The 24876-nt window shown below is 42.0% G+C and overlaps 1 protein-coding gene across 2 annotated transcripts in view; it reads left to right on the forward strand.

Moving 5' to 3' along the window:
- Window positions 1-12836, forward strand: part of tars2 (threonyl-tRNA synthetase 2, mitochondrial) — a 14673-nt gene extending 1837 nt beyond the window's left edge. Inside the window, exons 1-18 of one of the 2 annotated variants that reach the window (XM_026183834.2) lie at window positions 2847-3048; window positions 4370-4551; window positions 4632-4746; window positions 5080-5201; window positions 5563-5671; window positions 6089-6153; window positions 6238-6316; window positions 6872-7018; window positions 7101-7199; window positions 7897-8066; window positions 8139-8301; window positions 8769-8906; window positions 9429-9506; window positions 11331-11431; window positions 11933-12034; window positions 12137-12209; window positions 12355-12469; window positions 12573-12836. In XM_026183834.2, the coding sequence (XP_026039619.1) occupies window positions 2965-3048; window positions 4370-4551; window positions 4632-4746; window positions 5080-5201; window positions 5563-5671; window positions 6089-6153; window positions 6238-6316; window positions 6872-7018; window positions 7101-7199; window positions 7897-8066; window positions 8139-8301; window positions 8769-8906; window positions 9429-9506; window positions 11331-11431; window positions 11933-12034; window positions 12137-12209; window positions 12355-12469; window positions 12573-12715 (2085 nt within the window). In that variant the 5' untranslated portion in view covers window positions 2847-2964 and the 3' untranslated portion in view covers window positions 12716-12836. Of the gene's footprint in view, window positions 1-2846; window positions 3049-4369; window positions 4552-4631; window positions 4747-5079; window positions 5202-5562; window positions 5672-6088; window positions 6154-6237; window positions 6317-6871; window positions 7019-7100; window positions 7200-7896; window positions 8067-8138; window positions 8302-8768; window positions 8907-9428; window positions 9507-11330; window positions 11432-11932; window positions 12035-12136; window positions 12210-12354; window positions 12470-12572 lie in introns of those variants that run through there. The other variant, XM_026183835.2, reaches the window with a different exon arrangement.
- The last annotated feature ends 12040 nt before the right edge of the window (window positions 12837-24876 follow it).

The raw sequence follows: 24876 nt of genomic DNA on the forward strand, positions 1-24876 counted from the left end.
TTATGCATTTTTATTTCCTATATATAAATGTCTACCTGTGCGCGCTTCACATTAGACTGAGTCATGAAGATACTCGGTAGTGGATGATGGGATGGGAGGGAGTATTAGACTTTGAACCACACCCTTGCTAGGCTTCAATATGTACTCTTGAATAAAATCCAGAGTTTCAATTCAACTGGGAGGGGGAGGTATTTTTATTTGGTCACTATCCATCACTTGAATTGCGCTGTTTGACTTTACCTTTCAGATTGTTCTCATGCATTTGCACAGCTACCATTACATTAACATTTAAAGCCTTTGTTTTTCAGCTGTGCTTTCTTGCTAGGTAGACTTGATGCTTTTCCATTTGTAGGAACCCACAGATGGTGTTTAAGCTAATTAGGATTGCATGTAAAATGGTTCATTTGAATACTTCCAATTGTTTTGGCCCTTTTCTCTATATTGCTAATTTCATGCTTTTGCTTTCAAGCGTCTGTGCTTACCTTGTGCTCACATGGGCTTCACCCTAAAACACTTGTGCACCTCTCACCACTTTTAAGAGGTAAAATAACAACGAAGAAAAAGATTAGCACGATGGCCTTAATGCTCCCTCTTGTCCAGAAATTGTTTCCATAATACTGACCTCTCTCATACATTGGTAGTAGTTTACCTCTACAAGTCAGAGGTGCAGTGGTCTCACATCTCTAGTGTTTGATTCAAGTGTGTGTTGAAGCTGTGGTGAAATTACAGTTTTATCAATATGCTGAAAACCTTCCTGCATAAAGTCTCTGAATACATTGTTTAAAAAATATACCCAAATGTAACCACAAAGCATATTTGTCACTACAGCGTTGGCACACTGGTGTTTTCCTGAATGTTTATACGTCTGTTACCACCCTCTGTAAATTGTTATCTTCACAGTCACATGTAGGAGCAGCTAATAATCAGTTTGCAGTGTTCACATTGCACACAGAATAATTGTAAAACATCTTCAAGTTCACCTTCTCGTCCCTTCCTCGTGACCTTAAGATAACTTGGTTTGACCAATTGAAAATGACTGACAAAACTACCAGCCTGTTTGTGTGTGTGTGTGTGTGTGTATATATATATATAAGTTGAACTGCTTTCACTGCTGTTCTCATCAATGATGCTATATCACCGCCCTTTGAGTGTCCAATCTTTTCTGGTGTGATGAACATGCACACATTCTGCAGCTTTTATTTTTGTCACAGTGAATATATGCATACTTAAGGGGGGAACTATATCTTATGATATTATTTTTAAGGATCAAAACTATTAGAGGGGTAACATTTTCAGTGCATTAATGAATTGACTTAAACCAGCCTTCACATATTGGCAAATCTTTTTTTTTTCTTTTTCTTTTGCTTTACAGACTGTAATCAGTCTGCTCCATTTGCCATTTTCTGTATTTGTTGTTGTTTTGGTTCATTCTGTTTAAAAAAAAAAAAAAAAAAAAAGCTTGCACACTACACCACACACTGTTGCTGGAAAGCCACACTTTACAATCAAGTTCATTTAAAAACCCTGTTCCTATTTCTGGACCATATTTGCAGAGCTCACTTGAGACATTGTGACTGAGTGATGACTCACCTCTAGTGTGTAATTAATATGCCCACAGTAAGACCAAACAGTGGCTGCACAGTGTTCAGCAAATAATTATTTTTTACATTCATTTAATTTAACATGATGCAGGATAATTTATTCTTGTTGTGGATATTTTCTGCTACACATTAGGGCCCCTGTTCCTGTTAATCTGCTGCTAAAACTTTTAAAATGTCATACAGCTGAAATGTAAGGTCTTCAGTGCTTATTAAGACATCTGAACCTTTAGGGAAAATAGTAGATCGACTTTTTGCCCTTATAGAGGCCAACAGACGTGGCGTGTGAAGCATTTTAATTGCAAAAGGCTTTTACCTAATTTTAACATGGACATGATGTTAAACCAAACACAGTTTTAAAACCTTACCTATAATATGGTTTAATCTGCTAATTAAGGTGATGTTACCAAGTAATTGCTGGGGTAATTTAAAGCTGAATGGACTGTATTTACACTGTAAAGTCCAGTAGATTTCTCTCATAGAGCTGTAGCTCCCCCAAGCGGCAGAGCAGAAGTACTTCGGCTGCTGTAGTCTTTAAGTCGTCCTTGATGAAGCCGCTTCATCTCTCCGTTGGGTTGTTTTACCCACAATTTCTAAATCCAAAATATAATGACGCTCCTTTTCAGAATCAGCTGGTTTGTTTATTAATATTCTCAGCTTTTTAAGTCTGTTCACAAAATTAAACGGCCAGTGAATAGTTTTATAATTAAAATTATTTAGAGCTTTTGACAGCGAGTCTGTAGAGGGCAGGGTTTAAAATATGTCCCTTATTTTAATAAGAGCTGCAGTGAAGGTGGTTTTCGGTGAAAGTCAAACTGTATTCATCTTTCCTCCCTCCGTGTTTTAAAATAAACTTGTACTTTGGGCACTAAACTGATGCACACTTGCAGCAGGCTCGGGAAGCTAAGAGCACCGATTCTGCTGCTCAGCTTGTGGGCCCGTCGTGATGCAGCAGGTCGGTGCTTCTCTGAAATTACTTTGTTTTGCACGCAAGCTCTCAAACACCGTTTTGCAGTGTTCTCCACAAACGAGAACTGTCGACGCATGCGCTGTTTCGTGTAAATTTCAGCATATGTGACTCCAGTCTGAAGCGCCTGACCGGACAGTGCGTAATTTTATTTTTGAAGGCTAGAGATGTTTTCCCCCATCGCGCTCTTTCTATTTCCCCTGCGTTTAATTGCGCGCCCTGGCGTAGATGTCAGGAGCGCGCACGCTGAGACGGAGCTCCGTCATAACTTTTCAGTCTTTACGTCAACGCTGCTGCCAGTAACCCGTGCTTTCCGGTGTTATGGCCGCTTGCAGTGAAGGGGACAGTTATATGTGGTAATGGTGAATGAAGCGGTTGTTTTAGGCAGGGGTGTTTGGTATGGCGGTGACGCAGCTGCTTCGGCTTGTTACCTGTCGTTCGACAGCTCGTGCGACCCTTTGCGCGCAGAGGAAGTACAGCAAGGTGCGGTAAAGCAGTGCACTGAGTGAGGCTAACGTTAGCAAGCAGCAGTGTTTTCAGTGAGTGTTGTGAGCTGCTGTTGATGCTCCTGTCTGTTAAATGTGCTAATGGGCACATTTGTCGTGTGGTAGCTAAGATTAATGTGCTTTTAATTCGGTTTTATCGTAATTTTGTTTCATGTTTTGGCTTCTTTTTTTTTTTTGATAGCCATACCCGGTTTGTTAATGTATGGGAAATGGTGATGAATGCAAAGTTATAACTTTGTTTTTAATTCAACTTAAATATTTATTTCATATTGAATTATCAGCTATTGTCGAGATTGGATTTTTCTCTTTAGTTTTCGCTGATATAAATATGTTAACATTTATTGTTGTTGTTGTTATTGTTATTATTATTATTATTATTATTATTATTAATCATGTTTTTCTGACACAAGATTTTGACAACCAGTATTACAATACGAACAAGACTCATTTACAATAAACTTAAAAAAAAAAAGGGTCCTGATGCTTTTTGTGTTGACAAATCAGCTCAGTACTAAAACAAAGAACTTTGTGGACTTCCTGAGGACTTTATGGAAATTTTGTAAGAAAAGTTAGTTTTTGTTTTTTCTAAAAGTCTATAGAGTTTTTTTTTGTTTACGGTCAGTTAACTACGTTTTTGTTTTTTTTGTTTTGTTTTTTTGTTATAACCAACTAAAACAAGTACTGATATAATAATACATGGGTAAAAACTTTTGGATTTTCTTTAAGGCTATTCCTAAAATGTTAATTCTGTTTAATTTTACCTTGGGGCCATGGTGATTAAAGGTATTATGGCTTATTAATTAATTAATTGAACAAGTTTAAAATCCATTCCAGTTCATTAATTATGTCATGCCAACACCTCCATAGTCTTATAAAGTAGTCCTTTATACCCTTCATAGATGAAGAATTGTCTTAAGGTGTTATTACAGCTGGTTTGGAAAAGCCTTCACTGCGTTAGACTGACAGGTGTTTCAAATATTTAGTCCATCCCATGCATATTAGTGATGAGTCTGTGCAGTGTAAGCTAAATAGTAAGGTAAACATATTGAGGGGCTATGCTTGTGTATGTCTTTGCATTATGTTACTCATTCTGTTGGGGCAGTAAGATAAGTTCAGAATATATTATTGTGTTGCTAAAATCCTAAATGCTTGTCTGTCTCTCTTAGCTTTACTGCATATGCACTTAATTTCTGGAGGTCTTATTTGACGGGTTTTCTGTCATCTTCAGATTTTAGTTCTTTTGTCCTTTTGCTTCTTGTAAATAATTTCAAACCAAATCTTTATTTTTTGCTTTACAGGTGAATGCATCTCCTGCCTTATCTGAACGACTGCAGATCTTTGAGGCTCTCAGGGAAAAACGTGGAAATGGGAAGCGTTTTGAATCGACAGAAATGCCCCTCCGTATCCGGCTGGTTGACGGCCGGATAGTTAAGGGAACAGCTGGTGTCACCACACCGCTCTATGTTGCTCGGAGTGTGAGGTAAGTACCCAGTTTATACTGTTTGGTTTAATATGTTTAACTGTCGTGATATAACTGTGCTTTTGCACGTGTTGTTTCAGATTGAAAGGAGCCCTGGTGAGTAAGGTGAATGGGGAACTCTGGGAGCTTGGACGACCCCTAGAGGCAGACTGTGAACTACAACTTCTGGGGTTTGATACAACTGAGGGAAAGCAGGTAATTACACAGTTCCCCGCTGTTAACTTCCTTTAAGTATGTGCAGTTTCCCCTATTTGACCTGTAAGTGTGATGTTGATGAAAAATTTGTTTTGAAGGTTTTTTTTAAAAACATTTTCTCACCTCATTCAGCATCATCATAAGTTAGAAAATAAATAAAGATGTTAACATGCCATGTAACATGGCAAACAAAAATTGAAACGACACTTTAACTGGGACCAGCAGTAGTGGGATGAGAGCATCTTTGTGTTTCCTTGCTGTTTTAATCTACCATCCCAAAAGTACAGTGTAGATGTCTTTGGCGCTCACTCATTACGACCCTTGATTTCACAGGCAGCCTGGAGAACAGGGGCGTGCGTCCTCGGTGGAGTCTTGGAGGGCATGTTTGGTGCTGAGGTGTGCAGAGAAGGAACATCAGAGTTCGGGCTTTTCTGTGATTACCTGTTGGACAACAGGTGATTACTATCTATCAGATATGAGCTCTGTCAAAACTTCATCTTTGTGTGCTCACAAACGCAAAAGAGGTGGTGGTAGTTACATGATGGTTGTTATTTCAGTTTTTCAGCTTCTTTTTGTTTTAAAGGGAAAAAAATCCCGACCTTTCAAATAAAGTGTATATTTTTTATTCATGAGTTTAATTAGTTACTAAATTGTATTTATATGCATGCTGTGTATAGCTGTTCATTATTATGTGCTGCTTTAATGACACCGTTTCCACCTTATGTAACTCGTGCCGGCTGTTTGACCTGTATGGCATGCTCCTGATTCTGACTAAACTGCAGCTGAAGTTTTGCCTGAATGTGACTTCATCTACAGTTTTTTGTCTCTGAGTGATGTGGAGGCGAGGTGTAAGGAGGCGGCAGCACTCAAACGTCCTCTCTCTAGACTGGAGCTGAGTATAGAAGAGGTCCAAGAGCTATTCCAGGTCTGCAACATGCTCTGTTTGTTATAATATAATATTGATGACAGACATTTTCAGTGCTGACACATCTTTCTTTAATTCTTTATGTAGAGGAGGTAAGTCTTAATTATCAAATCACTGTGGCATAGCTGTTCAAGCTCCTTCCTCACACTTTTAATGCACCAGCTTATATTACGCCAGGAAGCAGGAAAGTTTTGTTATTTTATATTTATTTCCACTTTAAAAAAAAACACTGGTGGTGTAGCAGCATTGTGCCATGCTGGCTTGAAGCATATCTGAGTAACCTTTGATAGGATGTGAATAGCAGTTATGTTACTCGCTTTTTAAGTGTGACTCCTGTTTTTAGTCCAGCTGTGATATTTGTCTGTCCTCGTGTCCATGTTGAACTTAAAATCGGTTTTCTGTGTTTTCTTCTTACAGAGCAGTAAGCTGAGGCTGCAGTTTGCTGAAGAGCAGATGAATGGCGCCACTGTCACAGTATACAGGCACGTAGGAAAACTTCTTACCTGCCAGTGATTTAAAACACTCACCAGTAAATTAACTGGTTTCAACCATTCTGTGTGGCTCAGGTGTGGAGACACTATAGCGGTCTGCAACGGCCCCCTCCTCCCACACACAGGCCTCCTCACAGTCTTCAAGATGCTGCAGGTATGTGTTTGTGTATCCAGTCAGTGTATTCAGTCCTTTGCTCGTCTTTCTGTTTTCTCTTTTTGTGTTTTTGTGTTTCACTGCCAGTTTATCTATTTTATTGTTTTGCTTTTCTTAAGCAAATCAAGAATTTGTTCTATTCCTATGAAAACTGTATTTCATATGGCAGTGCTATCACGATTTTTCACACTCAAACACTATATGACTGCAATGAAAGAGGCAGTGCCATCTCATCAGTTAAAATCTGTTTTATTTGGACCTTCGTGGCTCTCTCTCAGATGGGACACATGCTGTGTGAGTGGAATTTTCCTCATCCATATTGATCCAGGGAGAGAGGAAAGTTTCCATACCAAGCTGTCACTGGGCAGACTGGGATTCCACAACAGAAAGGGCCTGGAAATATCAGCAGCAGGATGTTGTGTTTGTCAGAGGCCAGATTTCTGTTCTGGGCTCTTAGAAACACACGGCCATCCGTCCCTCTCATAACTTTCTCTTTTGCCACGTCCATGTTCACCTATTATTTTCTCCCCACTTTTCATCTCTGTACCATTCCAGCTGTCCTCTGTGACCCTGGCCAACCAGACAGAGTCCTCCGGTTTGACACGACTGTTAGGTGTGGCCTTTCCAGGTGAGAAAGAGAAGGAGGAGTGGGAGAGGGAGCAGGAGGAAGCGAGGAGGCGGGACCACAGACGCATCGGGACGGTAAGACGGAAACCGTACATGGGTACAGAAGATGATGCCATCTTAAAAAGTGAAATAAGAACCTTTTCATGTTCTTCCACAGGACCAGGAGCTGTTCTTCTTCAATGAAGTCAGTCCAGGAAGTTGTTTCTTTCTGCCTAAAGGAGCCCACATCTACAGCACACTCACAGACTTCATTAAGGTGAATTATTTGTTTGAGCTTATATTTGAATCCCCTAGAACTGCACCATCACAGCCTTGTTACACCTGTAGAAAGCATTACAGATAAGAAACTGTATGAATATAGTGCAGGGACAAAGGGTCGTGGATAAACATGTCATCAAACCTCATATTTGGCCTGGGCCTCTCACTGCTTAGTTGTGGCTTTAAAGAATGAACACAGCATTACACAGGAAACATTTTTTCTCTAGTTAGTTTGCCTGTTTGTGGTACATCAAAAGTTGTTTAATCAAAAATCAAGAAATAACTGTATAATGGTTCAAATGAACTATCTGCTTGCAGAAAAAACCTGTTAAGTGAGCTCCGGCCCTTTTCAACACCGCTTATGCAACTAAAACCAAAAAATGCCCCACAAGCTTTAATTTGATTATTCAAAATCCAACTGTGACCTTAGTTGGTTTTATATAATGATAAAATGCCGCTTATGCAGGAAGTTGTTCATTGAGTGTGTGTATTTATTGAATGTTGTCCATTTAAACGTAATAACACGCATCAACACGTGCTCTGCTGATTGTAATGCTGAGGTCATACGTGTTCATGTCAGCGGTCAGGATGTCAGCCTTTTTAGCCTAAAGTCTCTATGCTGTTTGACCCTGTGACCATTTGACCCTGTCCTCCACTCATTGTCACACAAGTCCTTCCTTCCTGACCTCTCATAGTGTGAATACCGAAGGCGAGGCTTCACTGAGGTCGTGACCCCAACGCTATACAGCACTGCGTTATGGGAGCGCTCTGGCCACTGGGAGCACTACAGCAAGAACATGTTCACTGTGAAATCAGAGGACTCTCAGACCTACGCTCTCAAACCCATGAACTGTCCTGCACACTGGTGAACACACACACCTTACCTACCTGTGCTCCGGTGCCTTTGCAGAGACTGACTCTCCTTTGTTGTGTTCAGCCTGATGTTTGAGCAGCGCGTTCGCTCGTGGAGAGAGCTCCCTCTGCGATGGGCCGACTTCGGGGCGCTGCATCGTAATGAGCTCTCCGGCGCTCTGGGAGGTCTCACTCGCGTTCGCAGGTTCTGCCAGGATGACGCGCACATATTTTGCACACCTGAACAGGTACGCAAACAGGCAGATGATCTCTCGTTTCTAAACCAAGGCATGTTTAAGTGGGACAGACGCTGTAAACGAGACCCACGTGGAACCGCATTTCAGTGATTAGATGGGCTGTGTAAATGACTCCTGAGACATTCCAGGAAGCTTTAGCCTGGATGAATGAAGGTCTTTGTCCTTTTCAGACTTTGCACCTCCGTATGTAAGCCTTTGTGGCTCTGCAGTAAATCTGATCCCCTACATGGAGTCCTGCAGCCTTCCCATGATACTGTTCCTTCAGCCTTTCTGTTTGCACCTTGTTAATTCAGAGACGGTGGTCACATGATGATCACCACTATGTCAGCCTGAGAAATTCGATCTTGGTTTAATTTTTACACTCTCAGTTGTTGTTGGTCTCTCAGCTGTGTACACTTTTCTGTTATTATTATGTCCTCATGTTGACCTCTTCCTGACTTTTCTTTCTTTTTTCCCAGCTGGAAGAAGAGATTGTGACTTGTTTGGACTTTGTGAGGAGCGTCTATCAAGTGTTTGGGTTTTCCTTTCACTGCCTGCTGTCTACGCGACCCACGCCGTGCCTGGGGGAGCCTGATCAGTGGGACACTGCTGAGCAGGTAAACAGACACGTTGACACACTCTCCATCATATTGTGTGCTAAAAGCAGTCCTACACAGACACAGCTGTTCAACGTGTGTGTGTGTGTATATATGTGTACTCTTGAGTGGCAGCCAGGGGGGAGGCATTTCCACTTAACCTATCAGTTATGTAAGTGGTACTTTCCAGTCGAGAGCTGCTTTGCGTCAGGCTGTTGGGTAGATGTATATCTCCAAATCCCCCGAGCACTTTTTAAATGGGCACAGCAGCAATCTAAGCTGATTCAATTGAGTGTAATTTAACATAACAGTTCTGAGCCTGCACAGTTCAAACACAGACATGGCGATCATAATGTGCTTTAATGTACTTATATTCTGTCATGCAACTACTTGCTTATTGTGGACTTTGGTGTGTGTGTGTGTGTGTGTGTGTGTGTGTGTGTGTGTGTGTGTGTGCGTGTGTGTGTGTGTGTGTGTGTGTGTGTGTGTGTGTGTGTGTGTGTGTGTGTGTGTGTGTGTGTGTGTGTGTGTGTGTGAGAGAAGCAGTTGGAGAGGAGTCTGCAGCAGTTTGGTGAACGCTGGGAATTAAACCCAGGAGACGGAGCGTTCTACGGACCAAAGGTCAGTGAGAAGGAAGACGTGCACTTAATGGACTCAGGAGTAAATGTTGTTTATCACTGTTTGTTTACACCAAAGCATCGTGACATCAGTTTAGTCACTTCCTCCTTAATGTAAAAAACTTTAAGGGAATGTGTGTTTTGTTTTGTTTTGGTTCTTTTTGTTTGTTTGGGGGTTTTTTTTATGTTGAAGCACTATTAAAGATTTACCAGGAGAGCTGATTAGCTTAGCATATTGACTCAGAAATGGTGGAAGCAGCTACTTTTGGGACAGCTACCAGCACCTCAAAAGCAAGCCAAGAAATGGTTTTAGGGTGGTCTCCATGTGGGAAAATTCTTTATCAGGTACAGCAACTTCCGAGTCTTAACTGCCTGACTTGTATCCTCAAACTGGAAAAAAACATGACTCTAATTCAGTCCAACTAAAAACTAAGTCTAACAGCTGGGTTGTTGCTAATCAAATGCACTTGACTGACTGATCATCAGAAAGTGTTGCCACTTCTTTTAAAGCAGAAGTTCTGACAGTTGGCTGGTCTGGCCACAATAGGAGTGAACGTCCCAGGAAATTCACCCCAGGGTCAGTCCATGCAATGTTCAGAAAAACCCAAGGTCTACATCTCAGACTCTACGGTCCTCAGTTAGCATGTTAAAAGTTGTGACAGTACAGTTATAAAAAGACTGAACAAGTATGACTTGTTTAGAAAGCCTCTTCTATCTAAAAAGAACAAAAAACAATGCTTAGATTTGCAAAGTTCTGAATAAACCAGAGACCTCTGTAACAATGTCCTTTAGACAGAAGAATCCAAAGTGGAGATGTTTGGTCATAATGCTCGGCAGCACATTTGCAAAATACCGAACGCAGCATATCGGCACAAACGCCTCATAGCAGCTGTCAAGCTCGGTGGTGGAGGGGTGATGATTTGGGCTTGTTCTGGGGCCCCTTGTTGAGATGACCAGATGCAACAGGACAACAACTTAATGCACTGCAGCAAATCTACAATACCCCAGTTAAAGTCCAGACCTCAACCTGATTGAAACTCGGTGTAAAGGAGAGTGGGCTAGGACTCTACAGTTGTTGCTCTACCAGCTACTGAATACTGGGCTGCACTCAGTTTTTTCCACAGTAGTCCAGTGAAACCTTTGTTTCTCACAAGCCTGTAACAATGTGTTCATCAGCTTAGAGGTGCTGGCAGGTAGATCATTTTTCCATTTGATACAGAGCCAAGCTTACATTTTCTCTTCATTATCTCTGAAATCTTGGGAGAACAACAAACAAGAGCATTTCTCAAGTTTTGACAATAATAAAATTAGATTTAATGATTTTAATTCCTCTAAAGGGGATTTATTTATGTTGCAACGCAGATTAAGACATCTTTGTTCTGCTTCGGCTCTGCACAGAGAAACTACAGACACGAATTATTGTAGTTCACAGAATATTTAGAGGTTTTGTGTGCGTTTGCTTTTGTTTGTTTGTTTTTGTTTATTTTTAAATAAAATTGAAACGACAGTGCGGCAATGACCTTTGCTTTTTTTTGGGGGGGGGGTTGAGACTTAATTTATCTTTCCAAGAAGAAGTCGGCCTCAGATAAGCGTCAGCGTGCTCATGTGGAAGCACTGAGAGGAGGCGATGGGTGAAGTCAGGTTGAGCTTAACTGCTCGTTGAAACAGAGAAACGTGTATCCAGGATTTTTAAACCACAATCTAAGCAGCTTCTCTCAGAAACCCATTTCTAATGATTCAGTGCACAAAAAAGTACTTTGTCTCAGAGCGCTAAACTGGAAGGGAAAAGTGAAGCCCGGTAATAACGCACGCCTTCATGTTTCATCAGATTGACATCCTGATCAAAGATGCTATTGGCAGACAGCACCAGTGTGCCACGATCCAGCTGGACTTCCAGCTGCCAATCAGATTTGACCTTCAGTACGTCGGGTGAGTCACTCATAAATTTCAGTAGTTGGCATTCAATCTCTTTAACATTCCTGCACTGATTTAAACCACTACTCCTTTACAGTTGGCCACTTCTTTTTGTTGAGAATGCATCCTTGTGTATATATATATCTATCTCCAGTAATCACTCGGAATAAGATGGCACAAGTCTAACTTTGGGAGCTAATTTGATGATGAAACATTAGCACTTTATTGGATTTATCAGCTCAAGTGTGTCGAATTTGGTCCACATCTACTGAAGTGTTTTTGATTATAATCTGATTAGATTATATGTTCAACAATAGATTAGTGTCCCATTGTAGAACAGTTTATAGGAAAAGTAGGTTAGAAATAAGCAACAGAGATCTGCATATTTACTTCCACTCAGCTACTTCACTTCAGTATAATGTAAAGTTCACAATACTGTCAAGAAGAGTATTTGTGTCTGTAGCTTGGCCACGCTGCACCACCTCCTGATCTCTTTTTTTGTAACCTTTCTCTCAGACGAGACGGACAGTTGCACAGACCAGTAATGATCCACAGAGCAGTGCTGGGATCGCTGGAGAGGATGATGGCCATACTGGCTGAAAACTTTGGAGGGAAATGGTGAGAAGATGATAATGCACAAAATCTGAATGTACCCCGTTAGTGGGATTATTGTCCTGTAGCTGTACGCTAACCTGTCACCCCCCTCTGTGCCTCACCCAGGCCTCTGTGGCTGTCTCCGGCTCAGGTCGCAGTTATTCCTGTGGGGGGCAACAATGAGTCGTACGGCAGGCAGGTCAGTGTCTGATGGAAATTTGCTTCGGGTGCATAAGCAGACAAAGTGAACTTTCATCCTGCCATGATTAATTTGTTCTTTAATATAAGAGGTAGATTACAGATACAGTCTTAAAAGAATGAATCCCTCTCTCTCTCCTGTTAAGGTGGTCCAGCAGTTCCATGAAGCTGGCTTTATGGCAGATCTGAATGACGATGAGGGAGCCACCTTAAATAAGAAGATCCGCTCTGCTCAGCTCGCCCAGTATAACTACATATTTGGTAAAGATGAATAACTAAGAGGCTACTTAAAATACTAAAGACTGCGACTGTTTTTCAGTACTGTTGACATATTTGACAGTCTTTTGTGTGTGTTTCTGTGCAGTGGTGGGTGATAAGGAGCGTGAGAGTGGAACAGTGAACGTGAGGAGCAGAGGGGGTAAACAGCTGGGCAGGAGGCCGACAGAGGAGGTGCTGATGTCCCTCACAAAGCTACGGGACACCAGAAGCAACCTCGATGAGTTTTGATGATGTCCTGGAAATAATGACTCACTGATGAAATGTTTGTTTTACATGTTCAGTCTGTTGCACTTTGGCTTTGTCTGAAGAAGCGGCTGGTTAAAGTTGGAATAAAAGTATAAAACACTGATGTTTATGTTCTGCACTCATTGCTGATTTTGTCCTTTAATGGAATTTGCTGATTAAACTGTCCTGCAAAAAAGAGACTGGAGAGAGAGAGATTTAAGGCTATTTAAGGATCGCCACACTCTTAGAAATAATGGCACAGAGTCCTGCCACCTGCTCCCATAGGAGAACCCTTTGTGGTTTCTGCTCCAACCTTTTTTCAGCCTTTTGAGAGGAAACGTAACACAAAGGAAATGTGAAAAGTTACACTCAGTCTCTGGCGGTGCTATCCAACACTTCTTACTGTTTACACAAAAATGTGTGAGTTATAGTAGGTTGTATCCTCATGGACACACAACCGTTTGCAGTATAATCACTAGTAACCAAGAAATTAACACACTTAAAATATGTCACATAAAAAAGCGAAACCTTTTAATTTTATACTTGTCTTATAGTTTTTGGCTCTTTTTAAGCATCTTTATTACAAACTTACAGTAATAAACTTGATAAGGTACACGTGTGTACCTGCACCACCCCCACTTTTGCTTTTCAGAACTGCTTTAATTTCTCATGACAGATTCAAAATGTGAGATTTTGGTCCATGTTGATGCGATCGTATCACACATGCTGCAGGTTTGTTGGCTGCACATCCATGATGTGTATCTCCTGTTCCATTGCATCCCAAAGGTGCTGTACTGGATTGCGATCTGGTGACTGTGGAGTCCATTTGCATACATTGAACTCAATGTCATGTTCAAGACACCAGTGTGAGATATGAGCTTTATGAAATGATGCGTCATATTTTCTTACTATCAGCTCTGACGTCAAAAAAGCATTTTGCCTCAAACTGCTGCTCACTGGATATTTTCTCTAACAAAGTGGATGATGAATGAATTTCGCTAGAGCTACATTTCCATCTTTTCTACCCAAAAAGGTTTTACTCTGTATCACATTCATTAATAATACAATGATAATAATAATACATGCTATAATTACCAATTTGCATTCGATGACTCACACATGTATTTAAAAGTCTTGGAACAATGATGGATAACAAGGTCACAGCCCACTTCCTGCTATGAGTGACTCATAAGCTGTCTGCAAACAACAGAAAAACTGAAAGTCCAACAAAAGCAGTAGGAATGAGAGTGCCTAATAATGGGAACAGTGGAAAAGAACCAACCTGTTAAGAGCCTCCACTGGCACACAGTCCTGGAAAAGTGGGGAAACCCCATAAAGAAACATAAATGATACACCTTTCCACAATAAAAGCCCTCGCCTAGTTTAATGTAATGAGAGCAGGGTTGAGTCTAGAAATGCTAAATGAGTTTTAAAATTAACTGGTATACTGATAAAAGCCATAAGCTAATATTCAGTGTCCCATCCATGAGTTTAGAAGTACAGATGAAACCCCAGACTCTTCAAATCTCACTTTTTCTTCTACAGGATGCTTAAAATGTTCTTTATATAGTTTCTTATGGAGATTATGCAGGTTTAGACTTTAAGGGTCAGTCACTTGGGTGGAGCTACCTGTTGTAAAGGCTAGGGTAGTGGTCCCTTGGGGAAGGAGGAACTGAACTGAAGAGATTATACTGCTGTGGCATTACTCAGCTACCAATGCAATTTGTTCCCTATAAGCCATCAAACGTGCAAACCTCCTGCTTATATAAGCATGCGCGGTGCTATCTGAGCAGAAAGCCGGGCATACCTTTAAAAGACTGGAAGAAAGGGAGGACACAGAGGGAGATTTGACTAAAATAGGAGAGAGAGCAGCCGTGTCAGGGCTGTGTGTTTTCATGTGTGTTTAGTGGAAACAGCCAAGTCAAGGTAAAGGTCAAAGGAATTGGAGGTTTTTTCCTTTTTAATTGAGAGAGGGCAGCAGGATGGAAAAGACATCAGTCACAACAATGACACAGAGGGAGAGTGGGAGGTGTGAGCCCCGAGAGAATAATCTGAGTTGACTGGACAAAAGCAACCGCTTCAACAAAGCACACTGTGAGACAGGTAGAGTGACCGTGTTCAGGTCCTCCCGACATCGCTTAGTGGGCCGCAGAGAGGGAAGCTGGGGCAAATTTGTAAAAGCTCTCTGCTGGAGCTGGTTTGAAAGTACGTTTAATTGAAGCACAGATCTGACTAGAAGCGAGAGTGCAAACACAGGCAGGTAATTTGAGCATCAAATAGTAAATTAGCTGACGCTTTTTACCACAAGTCTCACTCATGCAGGGACATTCACACACAGATGGATGCACCGGTGGTGACACCTTAGGGTTCAGTATGACAGGCTGGAGAAGCTGGGATTCAATTTACCGACCTCCTGAATGATAGACCACCCGCTCTACCACCTGAGCTGCTGTGACCCCAACAGAGAATGATTCTAATGGGAACATTTATCCCATTAGACTGCATAGAAACACCATTAAACACACATTTTTTGCCAGTTAGTTATTTTTGCTTCTTTTTTTTTTTTTTATTGCTGAGATATAAATCTGAGATCTGTGGACTTTCTAATACAATGGAGGTGAAGGAAATATCCTTTGCTGTGCTAACAGCCTTGAAAATGACAGCCGCACTGACAGCTCTACGGAGCTGCACCTACTTCTTGTCACACATCTCTGCCGGTTGTTATTTTAAAAAGTAAACATGTCTCATAAGAAACCTGTGGCTGAAAGAGAGCTGTGCTGAGCTGTGGATGCATCCCCGCTGAGACCCAAAAATGATTATCAGACAGAGCAGCAGCTGAAATAACAGCTAATGGCTTAAAGAGAAATACAAAGACATAAGACAATAATAAGAAAGCTTAACTTCCATTTGCAGTGAGTCAGAATAGGTGACTGGCAAAACTTGTGGCTGGTACTGTATGCTTGTGAGAAGTTGGGAATGTTGAATTATAAAAAAGTAAATGTCAATGGTGTCTATTTATTACGTTACATACAGCCAAATTTAAAGTCTTTCATTGTCCCGCAAACTTTTTGCCCAACTAGTAAGTGGAGAAACGGAGTCATGTGAAAGGGAAAGTTTTCACAGGGCTGTGCACCCCAACAACTCTTGGAACCAGTTTTAGGAGCAATAAACTTTGACTGGGTCATTGCAGTACTTTATTCATTTTTAAGGCATTCTGTTGTGCTTGGGGCCACTGTTCTGCTGCGTGACCCAGATTTTAGCTTTAGCTGTTGGACAGATGGCTTTACGTATGGCTCTAGAATAATTTGGTATATGGAGGAGTTCATGGTCAACCATACCTGCAAAACAAGCCCAAAATCATCACCCCTCCACCACCGTGCTTGACAGCTGGTATGATGTGTTTTTGCTGATATGTTTTCTTCAGATGTAGCTTTGTAACTCTAAGTCGTGCTGAGACGAGACCTTTTCCCGGAAACCTTTGCAAACAAGCCATGTTTGTTCAGTCTTTATCTAATTGTACAGTCGTGAACGCTAACATTAAACATGCTAACTGACAGTCTGACACGTAGGTTTTTGGGTTTCTTGCACTGGCTCCATAGTTTGAACATTTGTCTAGCAAGCAAAAGGTCACCATTGATGAGTATCCAGTGTAAAATTCAGAGTTATCCACTGTGGTGACCCTTTGTAGGAAGGGAGCAGCCAAAAGTGGCTTCTGACCATTGCATGGTCTGACCTTGAGGAATTTGTTGGGACATCCGCTCCTGGATTGTTTTATTGTGTTTCCACAAACCTGAATGCTTCAACCTGCCAAAATATCAGCTTTTATAGAGCTGCTTATGCGCGCTGATGATCAGTTGATTAGCAGCACTTGGCTGCTACTTACCCTCTGCACTAAGGGTGCACTTTACTCTTGCAGTTTCCCTGGGCTGCATAGAGTCCTGTGAAAACTTTTTTTTTGCATGACTGCATTTTACATTGATGCTAAAAAATAATTTACTGCTGGTGCCTGTAGGAAGGTCAGGGAACAAAGTCACTTAGAGTCATCCGCTGGGTGAATCGACTGGCAATCTTATTAGCAATGCTGCAAGTGTAGCTAATGGTTAAACAGAAGCAATGTGTCCCTGGTCCTCTGAATAATCGATATAACACATGTGATAAATGTTAGGGGTTTGTTTTGTTCTTTTTTTGTTTAAGAATAGAAAACCAACAAACTCAGTATTATACATAGTTTAAAAAAATATTGAGTCATAAAAGAGATAAAAAAGAAGGAGTCTGTACTTTGTCCTTGTGTTTAAACAACTTATCAGCCTCTTAGATGATTATGGTAGCTGCTTGTAGCGGAGAACCAGACGGCCTTACAATACAGCAGATACCATTTTTACCTAAATCGGATCTAAATGGACTCATAAACTCAATCTGTGCTTTTACAGGATTTATCAAACATGTTTGTCTCCTGAATCTCAGTTATTATATCACAGACATGATATGCAGCTGAAACAAGGTCTGATAACATGGAATGAATAGTTGATTAATTATAACAGTTAACATTAGAGGACGTTTGGGTTTGTTTGTAAAGCAGACAGCTACACAGAGACACTACACTGTGTTAGTCATTTATTAGAAAATCAGCTTTATTGGATTATTGATTCACAGGTTTTGAACTGAAGTTGTAAAAGTCTCTTTGCCTTTTATAACAGAAAACTGAACATCTTTGTACTTGTCAGACTGATGAGACCTCTGAATAGTCCGAATGTGACTCAAACAGTTGCGATCCTAGATGTCCTGCAGTATTCATCATGTTGATTATAGGTCTATTGTAAGGCTGGGCTCTCTTTGCTGGAGGCTTTGTCCAAAATGGGGCGATAAATGCGACCCAGACGCCACAGCCACCCGCCAACATTGCACAGTAGTTGCGTAGTGATGACACAGGCCATTAACTCCAGTAAACACCGCTCTAATCTTTACCAGATAACTATATCAGCCTCCTGTTGCACTCCTCATGTCCCCACTGTGCCCATCCTCCATCATTACTATCTCTGCTCTCACACACACACAAAGCAATCCTTCATTCAACTGGTGGAGTCGAACAGAGTTCACAGGAAATTATTTTTAGCTAGAGAGACTTACCACAAGTAAGGCTGCTGCGGAAAAGCTTTTTGCTTTGGAAGGACAGTGAAGAGAATTCATTCATAATGACATGAACGGATATCTTCAGCATTTTAATGTTGGAATAAGCCCGATGGGAAAGTCATAAAGAACTGTCCATCTGTTCCAGAGTCTAAAGACACGCATGTTAGGCTGGGTGACTCTGATTTGGCCGTATCTGTGGATGCGAGCTAGATAAAGATCCTAAAATTCCCAGAAGAAAGCGCTGTAATGTAAAGACCTTTATGTTCTGACTCAGACTAGAAAAGCACTGTTTAAATGCCAGTCCATATCTAATTCATCTACTCAAAGTTGTTTCATTTTTCTCCATCTTCTTAAAATAAGTAACAGGGTTTGGATGTAAGGTCACATAACGTGGACTTCCTTCTCACCGATTTAAAGTCTGATCAAGATTTAGTGACGTTTGAATCGGTCTCTAACGACATTAAAAAATATGCTTCACATAGTTTCCCAGAACCCAAGATGACATCTTTGGACAAAAATCTCAAAGTGATTCACTTGAAATCATTTTTGACAAGGACAATCCTCACATCTGAGAAATGACGACGGTCATAATTTGGTCACTAAGGTAGTTAATCTGCAGGAGCTCTAATGCTGGATCAATATGATCCAAAAGCAGATTTAGTTTAGTTTTTGCGTTAAGCTTTTATTAAATAATACTTTAAGATGTTTGTTTTGGGGGTTTTTTTTGGTTTTTTGTTTGAAGCCATTGCTTACTGTAAACATCCGGGCTGGGGGGAGGTAATAATGGAAAATCACTTTGTGGTTGTGAAATGTCAGATTTGGAGATCGCCGTTGTCCTGGAAGTCCCGTTTTCCTGGTGGGAGGCAGGCAGACTGAGAGGCAATGACCCAGGCATGGAGGCAGAGTCTAACAGGACGGCTAGAGGAAGATAAACAAGCTGCTCTGTATTGTTCTCCTGGTATCACTGAGAAGCTGTCAGCCTGAGTGATTGAAGGGCTCAACCTCCCAAAATAGGCCCTGCAAGGCCGCGCTGCCTTTCCCTTCCACCCTGTTATAAATAACCTGTGTGTGTGTGTGTGTGTGTGTGTGTGCGTGTGTGTGTGTGTGCGTGTGTGTGTGTGTGCGTGTGTGTGTGTGTGTGTGTGTGTGTGCGTGTGTGTGCGTGTGTGTGTGTGTGTGTGTGTGTGTGTGTGTGTGTGCGTGTGTGTGTGTGTGCGAGCAGCCTGTGTTCATGCATTTCATGTTAGTGTGTGTTTTAGATAGTGTTAAGAAAGAAAGAGTGTGTGCAAGCAAAGGGAGACAAATATGAGAACTGCCAGAGCATTCTTAGAAAGTGAAGCCACTGAAAACAATGACAGGAGGTCTGTGAGGCTCACAGCCAATGGGTGACAGGAGCCCAGCGGTCGAGACCCTCGACCAACCACTTCTTCTAACACACATTCCCAGTTTAGAGTCTTTAACCTGCAGTAAACTCCCACTCCCTCCAATTTCCACACTTCAGTACTGCACGTCGTCTGTGCACGTGCATGCTCCCATGCCTTTGAGTCATGTTAATGTTTGGATAGGGGCTTGTAGATTACCACCTGAGGGAATATCCCTAGATCATTAGTACTATACTCTGTTCAACAGGTGTGCCGATCGGGGTAAAAGTTTCAAGCAAACATATGACGGCACTGCAGCATCAGTGCGAGCAAATCATGCACTCGGGTGGGGAGGGGATTCGTTTTCTTGTGTGCGCTGCCGAGTAACAATCAAATAAAAAAGAAAAGTTACTTCTTAATAGGACAGCGGAATAAAACTGTCAGAAAGCTTTCTGCTTCTGACTGGATACCCCCAAAACCTCAGCCCACCCAGGCTGCTCTCTCTTCTCTCCATCTCCATTTCCAGTAATTCTTCTGGGTCCAGTAACTCTGTTCAGCTAAGAGCCATCTCTTAGTTTATACTCAAAGAGTTTTTGGGTATCCTTATTTGAGCTGGCTGCTCTCTCCACCCGTCAGCCGGGCTCCACTCTAATCCGCCAGTGTGCCGTTCTCGCCTTTGATTCAAACGTGCCCTTGCACTTGGCTTTAGACTAATTTCAAAGTAATGGATGCTCCAGCATGTACACACTCGCACCCAGCCGACAAATTGTGCCAAGCTGCGGAAGTCACACTCGCAAAGACAAACAGATAGCTCGCAGCTCGACACAGTGGCGTACAGTCTCGGGCTGGCCTCGGACTGCTCCAAAGTATTCCTGCTATGCTCAGCACACTGCTGACCTGATTTCCTATCCTGCTTCTCATTGGAGTGGGATACCTAGAGAGAGAGAGAGCAGACAGAGGCCAGAGAAAGAAGCTCTTTCTTCAGCCAAGAGAATCTGTGTGGAAGAGGCATTTTGGTTTATTGTTCTAGCCAACCTGTCGACTCGCTCTCAAGAGGGAGGAGTTTTAGGGTTCAAGGGAAGGTCAGAGGTCATGTTGACTCTCAGGACCGTTTAGTAAGCAAGGAGAATAAATTAACCCTCCTGGGAACGTGCAAATATTTACAGCTGACATTCTCCCCTCTCAACAAGTCACTGTAGAAAAAGTTTTATTAGGAAAGCTGAAGTGGAAAGGCTCTTGAAGCAAGCACCAGTTTTGAGTTTTCTTGCATGACTTTGGGCCAACTCATGCAGAAGACGCCCATGCTCTAATATCCCATTACTGGTGCTTGTGTTGTCTTTTTGTTGTTGAACCAAAGCAGACTTTAGAAATCAAGAGGCAGTAAAAAAGAAAAGCTGACAGAAAAGCTCAGGGTGTGCCGAGAATCTGCACCGAGAGACTTCCACGATGCATGATAACCATTTAAAACTGACAATCCAGTTGATTTACTTTTGCTTATGTGACAAAATAAAGCGTTTAGGATGTGGAGGAAATGAAAGTGATAATCCCAGGCCATTTATCACCAGTTACAGAATAAATATTATATTATTTGCAATCCAGACGTTATTTAAGATAACATTTGTCTTAGAATCGATTCGGAGCCCTGCACTGTAAACTGAAGGTGCAGTGCAAAGTGTATTCATTCAGAAATCCAGTCCACCAGAGTTCATTTGTTATATACCGGTCGTCTTCAGTGCACACTGAATAAACATCTCAGTACACTGTGCAGAGACCGGTGCAGCCTTGGAGGAGTAAGCTGAGGAGAGGCTGACCTCGGACTTTGACCCCAGGTTGTTTTCAGGAGGTAATTCAAACCTCCCGAGGGAAAGCGAGACGGACCAGTCGGTTCATACGGGTATAAGGGAGGGGAGGGTGCGCTGCCAAGTCTTTGGCATAGATGTGGTTTCGGGCATGTTTAAATGATGCAAAGGTTTATTCAGCTATTTCATAACTGTTTCTGAGCGTGTCATGATTATTTGTTTTAATCATTTTACACTTGCGTAAGTTTATTGGAGAGGGTTTGTGTGTGTGTGTGTGTGTGTGTGTGTGTGTGTGTGTGTGTGTGTGTGTGTGTGTGTGTGTGTGTGTGTGTGGTCATATCAAACGAGCTTAACCTCCTCTTTGTGTGTCTTTTTCTTTTTAGTCAACTGAAAAAAAGTATTTCAGGCACCTTCTAAAGAATAACAGAACAACAACCAGACCCCCCAAAGTCCACAAAAAAAACATGCTCTTTGCACACACTGTGAAAAAACTGAATTGTGAAACTGACAAGTTGCACAGTTGGCAAAATGTATGTGCAGGAAAAAGAAAATCCTCTGACATATCTTCTTTAATCCTACACAGCGTCTAATGACTAGATGGTTTCCCGTCGTGCTCAGGCCTCAGATAATATTAGAGTTTCTGCTGAGGTTGGACTATAATTCAAACAAGGCTCTCAGCTCCTCCAGGGCCCCACATTCACCTTGTATCATTTTGGTGTGTGGTAATTCAGTTAAATGCAAATTTCAGTGGGAATGTCCATTATTCAGACACAGTATCAGCTCAGATGTTGGGGGCCTCCTTCACAGCCCAGCATTATTAACCAGTGTTGCGTCTCTGTTGTGTAGAGCTCTGGGGCCCCCGGCATCACAGTTTGGCTGGGGCACTGGTGCATTTCTTTGCAGCATTAGGTTAAGTTGGTCTTATTTGAAATTCTATGCAAAATTAAAATAATGTGAAAAGCATTAAATGCATAGAAGACATGATATAAATCAATATAGATGGCAGTACAAAATACACTTCATTAGGTTCACCTGTTCAACTGCTTGTTAACGCACACATATAATAGTCCAGTGGCCTCCCAGGATGTCAAGTGAATGCACTTGATAACTGCCGCCACTTCACTACGAGTTGAGGTTGGCTCCAAAAGCGAGTCAGTCTGATATTAAAATGCACAAATCTACAGCAGAAATAACAGTGTTTACAGCCTGGTATACAACACGTTTAGTTTCTATAGCTTGGTTTTATTTAAAGATACTTATATTGACCAAAACATCAAACTCAAGTTTTGAAAACAGAAGTCATAAGTCAGTACCTTTTTTAACTGTCTTGACCAAGAACCTGTTTCAGACCTTTGAATCTTGTCTTTACATGTAGATTTGCACATATATATGTTGATGTGCCAAACAGAAATGGTCAGTAACACGCTAGCAGCAGTGTAAGATCAGTTTTATCAGGGATAAAAATAATTTAGCAGAGGCACAGATATCAAAACCAGTTGGAGGGTAGGGTGAAGGGGGGATAACTCCATCCACTCCTGCAAACTGCACCCAGATTTTTGGCATATAGGCATGTTTGACTTTAGCAGTGAGCTTGAAACACTGCCTCACAGAGCATCACTGTAGACTCTAAATCTATGTTGATGTATTTTTGAACTCCACTTACACAGGGTGTGCTTCCTACAAATGTCAGGGTCCCTTAACTGACACAAGGCTGTTTGTAATGGGTTAATTCAATTAGATTTAACAAAATATACACTTTAAATAGTAATTTCTTACAGCGGAACAGTCAGTATTTAGGTCATTTTAATAAAGTTTGCATTCAAGCAGTATTTAAAGGGAGAACCTGAATGTTTCAGTCACATGTGCTCTTAATTGAGCCTTATGTGTAGTATGAATAGCCATGAGGGAGGCATTTATCTGTAGAAAAAAGTTGTAAAGCCCCCTATAAGAGCATTTATGGATGACCTCACCAGGTCACCGGGGGTAGGTGGATGCTCCAAGGACTCGAAGAACTCATCAACTGGTCACAGATGGATTTCAAGCCTGCCAAGCCTAGAGCATTAGTAATGAGGAAGGGGAAGGTGACTGACAAGTTCTGCTTTAGTGTGGGAGGCATCCCGATTCCATCAGTCACAGAGAAGCCTGTCAAGAACCTTGGCAGGATGTTTGATAGCACCCTGAAGGACTCTGCAGCTTTCCAAGTGACCAACAGTGAGCTGGGCAACTGGCCCTTAGCAGGATAAATCAGGGCTGCCAGGAAAGTTTAAAGTTTAAAATTTACCTGCATGGCATCTTGCCTCAACTTGTCTGACCACAGCAGGTCTATGAGGCTCCACTCAGAAGGATTAGCCACTACCTGCGCTGGTGGTTGTAACTACCCTGAAGTCTCAGCAGTATTGGACTTTATAGCAGCAAGAACAAGCGGCAACTCCCTCTTTCAGTAATCAGAATTCATGGTCACCCGGGCCAAGTAAGTGATTTTGTACAGGGACTCCAGCAACTCCAGCTACAATAAAGTCTCTGCAGCAGGCATCGAGGTCAGAACATGGAGGAAGTGGAAGGCATGTGAGGCCTAATTCTGGCTGGAGCACAGCGAGTCGGTGGTAAAAGTGGCATCAGGGTGAGCAGGGTTTAGAAACTTTCCTTGGCCTCTTTATAGCAAGGCCCAAGGGCAAGAAGGATGCCAGCTTCTCCAAGAAGAGGTTCATGTAGGGGTTGAAGAAGGCCACTATTGCAGGTCATTAGGGATACGGCGACAAGGAGCATGGATACCATGGAAATAGATGTTGGACCTGGATATGATTTGATCCCCACCAGATAAGTTTCCTGATTCAGTCAGTCTACGACTTTCTTCCCATCAATCCGATCTGCACCCACTGCACCCCTATAGCACTGGGAGAAGGCTGCTGTCACTGGCTCCATGACCAGGTGCTGAGAGTGACAGCAGATGTCATCAGCACGGGGATAGCTCACAGCAGGCAGCAACAACCTACAAGACATCCTACAAACCATCATCTTTGTCAGGGCTGGGCAAAAGCCTCAGCAGCATATAGGTCGGCTCCTGGCAACAGCATGGAATTGGCAGCTGAAGGTTGACCTTGGGAAGCAGCTCAAATTCCCAGACATCATCACAGAGACCTCACTCAGGTCCGACATGGTCCTGGTGTCAGAAATTACAGGACAAGTGGTCCTTCTGGAATTGACTGTCCCCCCAGGAAGACCGTCTGGAGGAGGCTTTTAAGAGCAAGAAGGCGAAGTATGGGGGGCTTATGGCTGATTGCTGAACCAGGGAAGACCCAGTGTTATCCAGATGCTTTGCAGGCCAGCCTCTCTACGTGGCACTGATAGAGACAGATAGAAATTTCCAAAACCTTAGAGCCATCAAGAACACCACACATGCAGCAGAAAAGACATCAAGGTCCCCCTGACTGGGTCGCCTGGCCGAGGGTGTCTGATGTTAAAACACCCAATGACCCCAGACCTGATGACATCACTGATGATGTGTCCAAGATGCATCCAAAAATCCTCAAAAGAACCATAAAACCTATGAAAATCCAGTTAAAAGTTTAAAATCTGTGCCCTCCTCCACATTTTCCAAAACTGTTAAGCGTAATCTAGACCCTGGACCTTATTTTTGACACCGCTGATCTAAATGGCTGATATGAGGTTGTTGTGTTGTATTTGAGCTGTTTTGGTCTGTTAAATTTGCTGGTTTTGTTGTGAGTCTGGAAGTAAGTGTAAACCTATGATCTCAGTGTCACTTTGTCACTTCCTGTTTTACTTTGAAGGTTGGTTCTCTTCTCGTTATAGTTTCACTTCCTGCATTTTCCTTCCTCCAAAGGGATTTTCTCCCCTACACTTATCAGACTCCGTT

Source organism: Astatotilapia calliptera, chromosome 11 (genome assembly GCF_964374335.1).
Source record: "Astatotilapia calliptera chromosome 11, fAstCal68.1, whole genome shotgun sequence".
In the NCBI taxonomy this organism is placed as follows: Eukaryota; Metazoa; Chordata; class Actinopteri; order Cichliformes; family Cichlidae; genus Astatotilapia; species Astatotilapia calliptera.